Consider the following 13,556-nt stretch of genomic DNA (forward strand, 5'->3'; position numbering starts at 1 on the left):
AATGATGTTGTGGAGTCTTGTGTGATGCCCAGTCCCAGAGCCAAATGACCCTGCTTTGTGGCTGGTTTGTGTGGCACGTTAATTTGAAAGTGTTGCATGTTCTGCCTTGCCTTCACCAGTTTCTTTACATGCCTCTTAAACTGTGGGACTCCACACTGGACAAAGTATCCCAGCTGAAACCTAACCACTGCTATGTAGAGTGAGTCTTTTGCCTCTTGTGGCTTACATAAAATAATGCTATTGATGCGTCCCCAAAAGTGCATTTCCTTGTCTGTAACACCATCATACTGCTACCTCAAGTGGAGTTTGAAATCCACTATAACTTCAAATCCTTTTCACTAGAGCTCCTGCTGAGCCAGTTATTCCTGTTTTTTACACTTCTGCATTTGGTTTTTGTTCCCAAAGTACAGTACTTGACATTTGTCTTTGCTAAAGTCTGATGCTCTGCCAACTGAGTTAGCCAACCCAGGCAATTAACCTGCACTTAAATCTCAGCTGTGCAGTTATAAAGCATTTGCTCCCAATGACTCTGAGCAGTTGGAATAGCATAATTCTGGCTGACTTTTTACCCATCTGAATTCTTGTGCCCAGCATCTCCAAAGCTCCCCTAAGCAGTCCCAAGACCGTGTGTCTTCCTTTTGTACCAGTGCCTAGTTTCTTGCATCATAGTTGACGTGCCCAGCTGAACTCAGTACAGAAAGAGTCCTTATGTCTTAGTTCTTCCCTGGGATTAAAAGTAACCAATGAAATGGAGCCTTGCATGGTTTTGGACTCAAGTGTGAGAGGCAACTTTCTCTCCCTAGGGCACTGTAGCATTTGGGATCTGCAAAGATGTTCCTGCAGGTAGGTACCTCCTTTTCCCTAAAAGGGAGGGAGATTAATGGCAGGCAAGGCCTATGACATTAGGATTTGTTTCTCCCTCTGGATCTGTCAGATCACAGATGTTTAACTTCATGAAGCAGGCTGCAGGACCAAGCTTTTCTCTGGCTGATGAGTGTAGATGGAAGGGACTCTTTATATCACAATCATTAAGGGGTTCAGTACAAACTGACTGTTATCATCCTAATCCAAGGAGGTGACTATTGAGATGCCCAGTTGCTTCAGCATTGGGGACATGAACCATATCTAGTTTCTTCCCAGAGAACACTCCAAGTGTTCATCCTCTGAGTATCATCTGTCTGAGAATGAAATCTGCATGTCTGAGTTACATTTTATTAGCCGTCTTCCAGGTAACTCCGTGCATTGCCTTGTTCTTTCACTGTCCCAGCTTCTGTTGGAATGCTGAGCTGCTGGCAGACTGCAAGGCTTTCTTCTCCCCTGGGCCCTTAGCGAGCTCGATTATTCTTCAAGTAGAGCTGACAGCAAGCATGCATTGAGGGAATGGGGGCATCCCTTGTGCAGTGCAGCTTCTCCCTAGTGAATCCAGCTCTAACTGGCAGTAGACCACTGCACACAAATGCAATACTCCTCCCCACAACCTTGATTCCCTCCCCTCCATACTGCTGTGGAAGGGAGGGAAGCAGATGTGTCCTTAGGGTTATCTAGTTTGGAACATTTTACCAGTTATCCCCCTGTGACAGGCACCCCCCCCCCAAACACTCTTACTCTGCTATAAGAATGAGAACTTTCAGTATAGCTAAACCTTCCCCATGTTGAAACCCACTGCATGTCAGTTCTTGTGTTGCTCAGAGAGAAGCCCAGGCCCATGAATGCAGGAATCAGGCTTCCAGCAGGTGTTTCGGCCAGGTTTCAGTTCCCTGTTTGAGAACAGATGACCAGATCCTCTTCTCAGCTAACACTCATGGAAGGATCCAACCCAGGGAAGCCAGTAAGGGAGTATGGACAAAGGAAGCAATGGCACTTTGCTTTGAAAAGTGTACTCCAGGATAGCTGCATTGGTCTAAACTCACCTCTTGGGTTTTAAGTTAAAAAGTGCCCAAAGTCCTAAGACTTTGTTGTTGAAGAGGGAAAGTCAAGGGGGTATTGAAAGTAACTCTTGTGGGTGATCTGTCCCCTAGGCAAAAAATACCAGCATGTAGTCAGGAAGTTGGACAACCCTGCATATTCCTCTATGGGAGGTATTGGGTGAAGGAGTGCAGATAAGAGCTCTCTGGACTCTTGCGCCAAGATACTGCCTCCCTGGGTTCCTTTTCTCCATGGCAACATTGCTTCCTCTGGAAATCCCACTGACAAAGACCCCAGCACAAATGGAACCCATGACACTTTATCCCAGTTTGCCCGGCAGCAGTCCCTATAAAGACCCAGATATGGATTCATGGGGGACTGACACCACAGAACAACTTATGCACACTGCAGGGGCTGGGGTCTACAAAAGATGACTGGATATGTGGGATCCTGTGACATTGAGAAGCATCCCATGATGCCATTGCTTCCTTTGTCCATATTCCCTTGCTGGCTTCCGTGGGTTGGATCCTTTCATGAATGTTAGCTGAGAAGAGGATCTGGTTGTCTGTTCTCAAACAGGGAACTGAAACCTGGCCGAAACACCTGCTGGAAGCCTGATTCCTGCAATCATGTGCCTGGACTTCTCTCTGCAACATAAGAACTGACATTCAGCGGATTTCAACATCTACTTCACACTATGCTGCAAGGAACTAGGAGCGTACAAGTGGGGTTCATGAGGCTTGCTCTTCAGGCATGATGCTTGCCCCAGAAATCTATGCTAGACAACACTACAAAGCTTCCTCAAGCCTTGGGTTCAGTCCAGCTCTTTTAACCTGGCCTGCCCATGGGCATCCTTTGCCCACAGACTCCCAGAAAGTCCAGTACATAGTTGCTTGTGGGGAAATTGAGCTGTACTGCAGCCCTGTTCTCCAGGGAGCAAGCAGTGCCCCAGTCCATAATCTGATTCCATGTCTCCCCACTCTGCAGTTCCAGGGTTTCAGAAGTCTCTTCCAACTTGTTACTTACAGTAAGAGTTTTCTTTCAAGAAAAAGATTAAAAATATTGGTCAAATATGCTGCAACTTTATTGCAATTAAATCCAGGCTATTGTGTTGCCTTTCATGCAGCCAGAAGGTAAGATTTTACACTTTGACTGGTGTCCACTTGCACTCATTAAACATCCCTGGGCACTCTGCTTATGAATTGGAGCAACAATCCCATTGTCCTGGCTGTATTCTAGTGTGGCTAATTACAGGTTTCATATTAATGATTGCATCCCATCCCAAACTCAGGCACACTGCTGCCATGAGCAGTGCAAGGTGCTACCATTCACACCAAGGGTCGCTAGTCTCCATGTATGTCACTGTGTTCTTATGACAATAGGTGTTATTAACACTTTTTTTTCTTAAATTGGCACTGGAAGGGATGCATGGGTGAGCAGAAGACTAGGCCAAACTAGGTCTCTTCCCTATCTCTTTTCTGCTTGTACCACAAACTCGTTTTGCATGTGATTAGAGCTGAAATGCCCCACAGCTTGAGCTGGGTTGAAGAGCAACTGTGGTTTGCATTTTGGCTGCTGTCAGGCCTGCCATTGTATCTTCTAACCAGTTTGCCCAATTGTGTCCCATTTAAAAACAACCTTGGAGGGTGATGGAGAAAGTATTTATAAAAAGAAATCTAAGTGAACCGTTTGTGTATCCTGAGAAAGAAAGCATGCATGTGCTGCTCATACTGCTAAGGCAATCGCTTCCTTATGCCTGTGGTATTAAAAGGAAGGATTATCTCTAAAAAAATAATGTACAGTGTGACCTCCTTCTGTATGTGTTTAAAAATAATACTGAGCACTTGCACAGCAATTGCCTCCATGTATTTTAGAGTGCAGTAACCTGTGATGATAACTGACTGCAGTTTATGTGGCACTTGGGCAATATCTTTTTAAAACTGCATAAACATAAGTATCCCCAAATGCAGTATTTGCACCCACGAAAGTCTGCAAAAGATAGTGCCGGGGGTAGTCCCACAACAATAACATGATTCCTGGGCTTGTATACATCCATGGACTGTAGCCCAGGGCTTGCAGGATCTGTGGTATGGGATTACACTACATCATCAGGCAATGGGGGGCGGGAGGGATTTGCATTACCTCTTGGGACTCTTTATTATAATTACTTCTAATTGACTTACTACTTAAGAGGGGCCTGACTCACAAACACCTTAATCTTCCCAAAATCTAAATCTAATCAGAGCTGTATAGTCCTCCTTTGAAACCATCTGGAGAAGATAATCTGATTATCAAGGTGACATGTAGAAGAGGCTTCATCTTCTGAAGCAATGGCGCCAGCTCCTTCCCATGTGCACAGCATACAGACCCTCTGCATGGTCATTACATCTGCAGCTGGGAACATCCTGGTTCTTATGAAATCTAACTGAAAAGTGTCAGACAAACAGGCTAGATGCTACTCAGCTGATGTAGTTGCCCTGCTGGCCTGTACCCCTCTTTTTGCAGGACCATAGGACCAATAGTCTAGGCATCAGTACAGAAAACTGGGGGGCCCAATGGAATGGTAATGAGATAAGGATCTTTATGGGTCTAGCTCAGCCATTGCTTTCCCACTAGCTGTCTGATGGCCAGTTTCACAAATTGCTGGCCTCTGTTTAGTTTCTAGTGAGCAATTCTCCAGACCACATTTAGAACCTCTGAGTCTCACCAGGGGCTATCGGGGACTCTACTCCCCGCTTACTCCTAGGGGACAGGGTTCGGCAACCATTCCTGGCATCCTACCAGGAGCAGGTAGCCTTCTAAAAAGGTTGAGAACCTTTGGACTCAAGGTCCCCCTACATTACTTTTGGGAATTGAGCAGCACCCAATTTTAAAAAATAATTTATCTATTACAGTGTTTATCTCTGCAGAGGAGTGGGGGAACAGACAGGCAGTGATGAGCCGGAGCCTGCAGTTATCTGCTTTCCTCCTCACACTTCACAATACTCTTTAAAACATCTTGCAGTATCCCAGTTGAGAATCACTGCTCACTAGTTTGGCAGCTTACCTACTGGTCTCTAAGGCTTCAGGCCTCTCCTGGAGACAACAGCAAGTGTCAGGAGTCACCAGTCTATTCAGACACACTTTAGAGAAGGATGCGTCTGTGCTGAATTTAACTTCCCTAGCTATGGAGATCTCTTTCTTGGGAGTCCCTCACTTCCATCAGGCCACAGAGGCTCTGCAGAAGCAGGAGCAACCTGTACAGCCTGATGAAGGAGTGTGAGCAGTCAGCAGTGAACAAATACTGTTGTGGGGCAGGGAGGAGTGAGAAGGAGTTGCCCTCAAGTGGAGCCCTGAGCTTTGTCAGGGCAGAGTTCTCCCATATAGTCCTTTCTAGTTCAGAGCAGCACTGCTACGTAAAGTTGGACTTTGCTGAATAACCTAGGGATGGCCGTTTGGTGTGCTGTGCAATGTGCTAGGTTTTGAATACTGCTGACCCAAGATACTTGGATAAGCGGAAACCTAGTGGCCTTAGGTTGCTGTCTAGTTCACTTGAACCCTATAATGCACATGTTTGTATAATGTAGTAGTATCTATCGCCCTGCATTTAATATGACTCTTTGGCACTCTTGATGGACCCAGTGGAGTAACTTGTAAAAGCTAAGGAAGAAATACTGGCTGATGAGTCTTCCTCTAAGGGGAGGAAGTTGTTCTGTGCAAACCTGAGCAAAACACAGCAAGTGAAATACAGTCCCCTTCCTTACATCCCCAAGTTTTGGAAGCCAGTTCTGTACCATGCCTCCACTCAAAAAAAGAGGGAAACTGATCTGAACCCCTTCCTTTGGGTGTCAGAGGCTGTTGCCTTTCACATGTGGGAAAAGGGGAGACTGATGATGCTCATACTGGAAGCCATTACCCTCAGTTATCATCAGAGTTGCCTGCTTGGTCTCCACTAAGTTCAAACCCAGAGCAGTAGTGTTCCCCCAGAGGCCCTTTTGCTGACTCTCCCTTCTTTTTCCTCCTGTGTAGAACCCTAGGTTCCCTGGCAATCTCCAGATGTCTGACCGGCAGCTCGACGAGGCAGGAGAAAAAGATGTCAATAACTTGTAAGTCCGGCATATGTGAATTGGGGTACTATGGGGAACAATTTCAGCCCGTTCAAAGAACCCAAGTTCAGGGGGTGCCTTGAAAGGTCTCCATGACCAACCGAATACAGTCTGTGCCAGCCTGCCATTTCCTTGTTCTTGCTTCCGTGGGAGAGTCCTAGACAAAGCAGCTGGCCTGTGATAAAAGCCTTGATGTCTTGGTTGGGTTCTCTTTGCTTCCTGGCCACAGTTTTGTGACTAGGAATGATCATGCCTTGTTAAGTCACGGTGAACTTCATAGACAGGGCTGTCTGTAACTGAGCCTTGAAATGTGCACCCTGACAGGCTGCATTTGAGAACTATGCTACCATGTGTGCCCACTGACTGGTGCTAAGATGTCCCTCTTGAGCATCCTTTATAAAACAGTACTGTGGTATTCTACAGTAATGATGAGATTGAATCCCCTACGGCGCCTTTGTGGGTGGGAGCCGCTAGGTGGACTATCCTCCCTCCGCCCCCCTCTCCATACACACAGGGCTTTTTATGGATGGGGAGGCTTCTTTTTTAATGCTCTTGTTCTGTTGTTTCTAGTTTCCAGTTGACAGTGGAGATGTTTGATTATTTGGAGTGTGAGCTGAACCTGTTCCAGACAGGTAAGACTCCTACTTCAATTAACTAGCAGCTTGTTCTGTGTTGTTGACATACATTAAAAAAAAACACAAGCAAACTTGTGGTCTGCCCTTCTGAGAGAAGCTCTGGTAGCAAAATGAAGACAAGCATCTATGTATGGGAGTGACCTCAGACTTGATGTTCCAATTTAAAGGTGTGTAAATTTGGTGTCCCAGTTTAAAGGGCTGTGTGTGTGTGTATGTGCACTCATTGGGAGAGGTGTGGGATGACCTTTTGGGGAGACATCTGTATCTGTGTGTATCTCTGGCAGGGGGTGCATATGTGTGTATCCTTAAGTCTGTATGCATCTCCTACTAAGTTTCAGGCTACAAGAGAGAAGTTGACTGAAAGCATATAGGCTCATCTGTTTTCCATGTGCTCCACCAGAGTTATTATTAGCTGAAATTATTTCCTATAAGAGGACCTGTGCCTGGCTGTTTCCATTCTACCTTAAACCCAGCCTTTCCACCTTCCCTCCAGCAGCTCTCCTGCATCCATGTTAAGTCTGCAGGAAGCCTCTTCTACCTCATATCACTCTACACTTCCTCTCTGTGTCCTTCATGTTTTTTTTCCCCTGTCTCCAAGTCTGTCACTCTGTCAACCTCCTGGGGTTTGATTTCTTCCTTTCTCTTGTTACCTCTGGGTGTTAGGGTTCTTTATGGCTTTTACTAACACTCTTCTTTTTCCAGATGTATTAGAGAGGTACTGCTGCACTTCAAAGTTTGCTGTGGTAGAGGGAATGCAGCTGGTTCTGTGATGCATGCTCCTACAGGTTGAAACTGAGTGAGAGAGAAAATAATGAGCCTGTCTGTATGATCGTGGGCTCAGGTGCTCAGCTGTAATATGACTCTGTGCAGAGCCATAGGATTCTGTTTTGGGGCACATTAAAGCAGCACCAGAGCAATTACCTTTTTGATGTGCTGTATAGGGCCTTGGGCACTGTTGCTATATACATAGATGAGGCATGTAATGACCTTGCAGCAGAGGTAAAGCAATTTGTCACTGCATGGAGGTTCCTGGAAGGTTTGATTTAATGTAAGAGAGGTAATATGGTTGGTTCCTAGCACAGAGGGCTCCCAGGGGATGTGCTTGATTAGTCAGAATAGTACAGTCACCTCTGTGCTAAAAGCTAGAGAAACTGGGCTAGTGTACAGCAGAGATAATGCAGCCATGTCTCAGTGCTGAAGGGCCTGAAATGCTGTGCTACTACATGTTTTATTGAATGTAGTCATGGCCCTGAAAGCAGACTCTAGTGCAGTATCACTGATGTATCTTCCAGTGAGCAGCTGCACATATGCTGAAATATAGTGGAGGTAATGCAGCCAGCTCCCCAGACTGCTGGTTGCCAGAATCTGGGCTGGGATATAGCTGAAGTGACCTGGTCATGTCTGTTAGTGGTTCACAGCACAGTTACTGAACAGAACAGATAGTTATGCCTGTTTGTCAGTTTCCCAGAGGCTATGGTATAACAGAGATGATGCTTTTGTCCCTTATGGGAGTTGTGGTTTGATACAGCTTGGGTAATGCAGATTCTTGGAGGTGCACGGCTCAGGTTGCTATGATGAGAGCTAGCAGGAGCAGTTCATAAATCCTGCCATATCTCAGTACTGTCAGCAACTTTGTGTCCTGATAGAAGACAATGACAATGTGATCATGCTGTGGAACAAACTAAGAATGGACAACAAAAACAGATGGGTCCAAGGATCAAGCCCCCAACAGCAAGTGATCCTGTTGCAGGTGCTGGAGGAGGTTGTTTCCCCATAGACCAGTGATTCTTAGCCAGGGAGTCATGGCACTCTGGGGTGCCTTGATATCCTTTCAAGAGTGCCGCTGAGTGCTACGCAATGTTAGTACTCTTAGGTTTGCAAACATGATTGAAAAGATAAATCCAGAAATTTAAAATAGGAATCCATAGTGTTAAAACATTCTGACCTGTTGTGGGCTTTCTGAGTTCTTTGAAACAAAGTAATTGCTCTATTACTTTTCTATAGTAAAAAAAAAAGAGTGAAAGCTAAGAACCTTGCATTTTCTGAGGGGTACCTTGAGTGTGTTGAGGTGTACCTTGCTTCTAAAAAGGGTGACAATGCCTGTCTAATATGTGCAGTCAATGGAATCTCACTGAACTGAACAGCCTCTTCCGTCTGAGACTCTCCAAGTATGGTCCCTGGTACCAACTGGGTTTTGGTCCCCCACACTAGGGTTTTAACTTGCTGATGCAGGGAAAGCCTGGGATCATAATCCAAGGCTCCCCCTGCACTGGCAAGTAGGGACTAGATCCCAATTGTGCCTTAATCCCAAAATCACATGTCCTGCCATGCAGATTGGGCAAATACTAATGAACTGAGCCTCCCAGTGTACAAGATGGTAGAATGAGGGACATGGGGCTGTTCAGGGACTTGACCAAGGTCACAAGGCAAGTTTCTGGCAGAGATAAGAGAAGACCTAAATTTCCTGACCATCAGCCCTAGACTTTTAGCTTTATGCTCCTTTCCTTTCCCCCACATCCATGATTCCCTGACTGCTGTCTACAGTGCAGCAGTACAAATGCAGTTGTGTCTCTAAGTGTTCTGGGTTCTATGTATCCTCCCTACAATGTCTCTGCATCCATGCATTGTATCTCTGACACTCCTCCATGCATACTACAGCTGGTAGCTTTTTAGTGATGTTGAATTTCAGCTTTTAGCTGTTAGCCCAGGGGTGGGCAAAATACAGCCTGTGGGCCAAATCCGTCCCACCAACTGACTGGATCCAGCCCACAGCTGTACTCACAGCACTCTACATGGGGCTGATCCCAACCTGCTCCGGCCGTGGCAGCCCACGCCACGCTCCTTCCAGCCCAGGCCCTGGCCAGCGCACAGCTTCTGGCAGGGCTGTCATGTCTGCAGCTAGCCAAGTGCTGCTTTGCTTCCTTACCTCCAGTGGGAACCGCTCAACTGAAGCGTCCCCCCAGTCACCTGCCCAGAGCATAGCAGCAGGGGCAGGAGCAGGAGGAGGAGCCACTGTTGGAGATGAGAGGAACAGAGCAGCACATGGCTGGCTGCAGCTGCACAAGGAAGAGCCCCACAGCTGTGTGCGCTGGCCAGGAGAGGCTATTCTGCTCCCCTCTCTTCCATTGGCAGCTCCTCCTCCTACCCCTTCTGTGCCACTCTGAGCAGAGTGGGGAGAGGGGAGTTTCAGCCAGGTGGTTCCTGCCCCAGCACATGGAACTCCAACACCAGTTCCTAACTGCCTTCCACCTGCTCTGTCCACCTGGTGTGATGATCAGCCAGCCACCTGTGAGCAGATGGAAATCTGCTAGGAGCTGGAGTCAAAGTCCCACCTGCTGGGGCAGGAGCCACCCAGCTGAAGCTTCCCTCCTGCCTGTCCGGAGCAGCATAGCAGGGGCAGGAGCAGGACCAGCAGCTGCAGCTGGAGGTGATAAGAGAAGAACATCCCCACCAGCCCGGGCCCCAGCTAGCGTGTGCAGCTTCCAGATGTAGCAGAGGGTGGGGCTGTTCTCAGTGTGACTGCAGCCGGCCATGTGCTGCTCTGCTCCCCTTACCCTCAGCAGCAATTCCTCCTCCCGCTCCTGCCCCTTCTGCATCCCTCTGGGTGGGAAGGCGGGGAAGCTTCAGCCTGGTGGCTCCTGGAAGTGAGGGGAGCAGAGCAGCACCCAGCTGGCTGCAGCCACACTGGGAATAGCTCCACCAGAAGTTGCATGCTGACAGGGGCCCATGGCAATGCTGGGGCTGGGGCCAGCAGCTGTGGGTGAGAGCATGGCACGGGCTGCCCTGGGTGGGGCTCGGCTCCATGCAGAGTGCTGCTGGGATAGCCACGGTCCAAGCGAGCTCTGCTGCACACACTGTCCATTGCCCCCTCCCTCCCCTCGCCCCTGGCTGGCTCTCAGGCAGCCCCACCTTCCACACACACCCATACGCCCACCTCCCCCTGCCATTCCCAAGGGGCATGCAGGAAGTGGATCACACCCATCCCATGGCTGAACACTGCTGCGGGGGTAGAAGCATGCTGACCCAGCCCACAACAACATATCAAAACTCACTATGTGGCCTTTGGGCCCAAATAATTACCCTGTATTAACCAAGTGAATTAAGTAGGAATAATATCAGTTATACCCATTTACATCTCATTAGTGTACTTTAGCTTTTGATTTACTGTTAAAATGCCTTTCAACGTCCCTCATAATTATGGAGGATGTCAGTTCATTACCTTCTATGCTCTGAAGGGAAGGGCAGGTTGGCAGAATTTAAAATAGGTTCCTAAGGCATTTGTACACACGCTTGTGCCTCAGTGCCGGATGCTTTTAAAAGCACATGGTGCTGTGGCTCATGCAGTTGTATAAGCAGTGAAATGCACGTCAGTGCTGAGAAAATGGTGGCAGCATGCTTTTGAACTAAAACTCATTGAAAGTGTTTTAGTTCAAAAGTGCACCGCTGCCATTATCTGCACACTGATGCTCATTTTGCCAATTATACAACTGCACGTGGTACGGCGCAGTGCATGTCAGCTCGCATGTGGAGCAGACTTAATTAATCTAGTCTGCTCCAACCTGCTGGATCCCAGCTCATTGCAGGACAAAAAGGTATATGTATAAATGCCTCTAGTTCCTGAAGCCTGAGCATGGCTGAAGTTCTGATTACCCTGTGGTGTTCAGCATTAGGTAAGGTAAGAGCAGGCATGAGAGGTGCATTTGTATGACTTGGTCCCCAGGGAAAGATATAATGCTCCTCCTTGAGCCCCTGATATGCATTACATTTAAGACACAATCAACAGGCTAATCACACCTTACATAGTAACCTGGCCACATGTGCAAGTCAATTTAAGGCATAATAATACAGTAAATGAGCCACAAAGTAATTCTGCACATTATGTGTAATAGATTTGTGGCTCATTTTTCATCATGCCTTAAACTGAATATGTGGCCAGTTGGTGCTGACCCATGGCAGATCCCAACATTAGGATGAGGCCCAGTCCAGCATGTGGCCAAGGGTCTGGGACACAGTCCCTGACAGAACCAGTCCCTGGATCAGAGGACCTGCTTTTACAGGTTCCAGTGCACGTAGATCATGGGATCAGACTGCAGGAGCCCAATCATGGGAACCCCATACCAGGGTATGAATAGAACTGAGCAGCAAGCAAGGAGTTTACAGCTCTGCATACAAGGCTGTCACAATCACAATGCCAAAGCTACCATGGAGCTGAGCCAAGGCTACCATGGAGCTGAGGATGGCAACCCAAGTAAAAGACAACAAGAAATTGTTTTTTAGATATATTGGGAGTAAAAGGAAGGCCCAGGGAGGAATAGGACCACTGCTAAATGAGCAGAAACAATTGGTGACAGACAGGGGGGACAAGGCTGAACTCCTCAACGAGTTCTTTGCCTCAGTGTTCCTAAGTGAGGGGCACGACAAGTGTCTCACTGGGGTTGTAGAGAGGCAGCAGCAAGGCGCCAGACTTCCATGCGTAGATCCTGAGGTGGTGCAGAGTCATTTGGAAGAACTGGATGCCTTTAAATCGGCAGGCCCGGATGAGCTCCATCCGAGGGTGCTGAAGGCACTGGCCAACATCATTGCAGAGCCACTGGCGGGAATATTCGAACGCTCGTGGCGCACGGGCCAAGTCCCGGAGGACTGGAAAAGGGCTAACATGGTCCCCATTTTCAAAAAGGGGAGGAAGGAGGACCCGGGCAACTATAGGCTGGTCAGTCTCACCTCCATCCTTGGTAAAGTCTTTGAAAAAATTATCAAGGCTCACATTTGTGAGAGCCAGGCAGGACAAATTATGCTGAGGGGAAACCAGCACGGGTTTGTGGCGGGCAGATCGTGCCTGACCAATCTAGTCTCTTTCTATGACCAGGTTACGAAACGCCTGGACACAGGAGGAGGGGTGGATGTCGTATACTTAGACTTCAGAAAGGCCTTCGCTACGGTATCCTACCCCATACTGGTGAACAAGTTAAGAGGCTGTGACGTGGATGACTGCACAGTCCGGTGGGTGGCGAATTGGCTAGAGGGTCGCACCCAGAGAGTCGTGGTGGATGGGTCGGTCTCGACCTGGAAGGGTGTGGGCAGTGGGGTCCCGCAGGGCTCGGTCCTTGGACCAATACTCTTTAATGTCTTCATCAGTGACTTGGACGAGGGAGTCAAATGTACTCTGTCCAAGTTTGCAGATGACACAAAGCTATAGGGAGAAGTGGACACGCCGGAGGGCAGGGAACAGCTGCAGGCAGACCTGGACAGGTTGGACAAGTGGGCAGAAAACAACAGGATGCAGTTCAACAAGGAGAAATGCAAAGTGCTGCACCTAGGGAGGAAAAATGTCCAGCACACCTACAGCCTAGGGGATGACCTGCTGGGTGGCACAGAGGTGGAAAGGGATCTTGGAGTCCTAGTGGACTCCAAGATGAACATGAGCCGGCAGTGTGACGAAGCCATCAGAAAAGCCAATGGCACTTTATCATGCATCAGCAGATGCATGATGAATAGGTCCAAGGAGGTGATACTTCCCCTCTATCGGGCGCTGGTCAGACCACAGTTGGAGTACTGCGTGCAATTCTGGGCGCCGCACTTCAAGAAGGATGCGGATAACCTGGAGAGGGTCCAGAGAAGGGCAACTCGTATGGTCAAGGGCCTGCAGACCAAGCCCTACGAGGAGAGACTAGAGAAACTGGATCTTTTCAGCCTCCGCAAGAGAAGGTTGAGAGGCGACCTTGTGGCTGCCTGTAAGTTCATCACGGGGGCACAGAAGGGAATTGGTGAGTATTTATTCACCAAGGCGCCCCCGGGGGTTACAAGAAATAATGGCCACAAGCTAGCAGAGAGCAGATTTAGATTGGACATTAGGAAGAACTTCTTCACAGTTCGAGTGGCCAGGGTCTGGAACGGGCTCCCAAGGGAGGTGGTGCTCTCCCCTACCCTGGGG

General features: G+C 48.2%; 1 protein-coding gene across 7 annotated transcripts in view; it reads left to right on the plus strand.

Moving 5' to 3' along the window:
* The window catches only part of HIP1 (huntingtin interacting protein 1), a 170,163-nt gene that overhangs the window by 116,523 nt on the left and 40,084 nt on the right, over positions 1–13,556 (plus strand). For all 7 annotated transcript variants that reach the window (XM_014609869.3, XM_014609864.3, XM_059717345.1 and 4 more), the window contains 2 exons: positions 5,914–5,990; positions 6,561–6,622. In XM_014609869.3, the coding sequence (XP_014465355.1) occupies positions 5,914–5,990; positions 6,561–6,622 (139 nt within the window). The remainder of the gene's footprint in view (positions 1–5,913; positions 5,991–6,560; positions 6,623–13,556) is intronic.

Source organism: Alligator mississippiensis, chromosome 14, assembly GCF_030867095.1.
Source record: "Alligator mississippiensis isolate rAllMis1 chromosome 14, rAllMis1, whole genome shotgun sequence".
NCBI classification, from domain to species: Eukaryota; Metazoa; Chordata; order Crocodylia; family Alligatoridae; genus Alligator; species Alligator mississippiensis.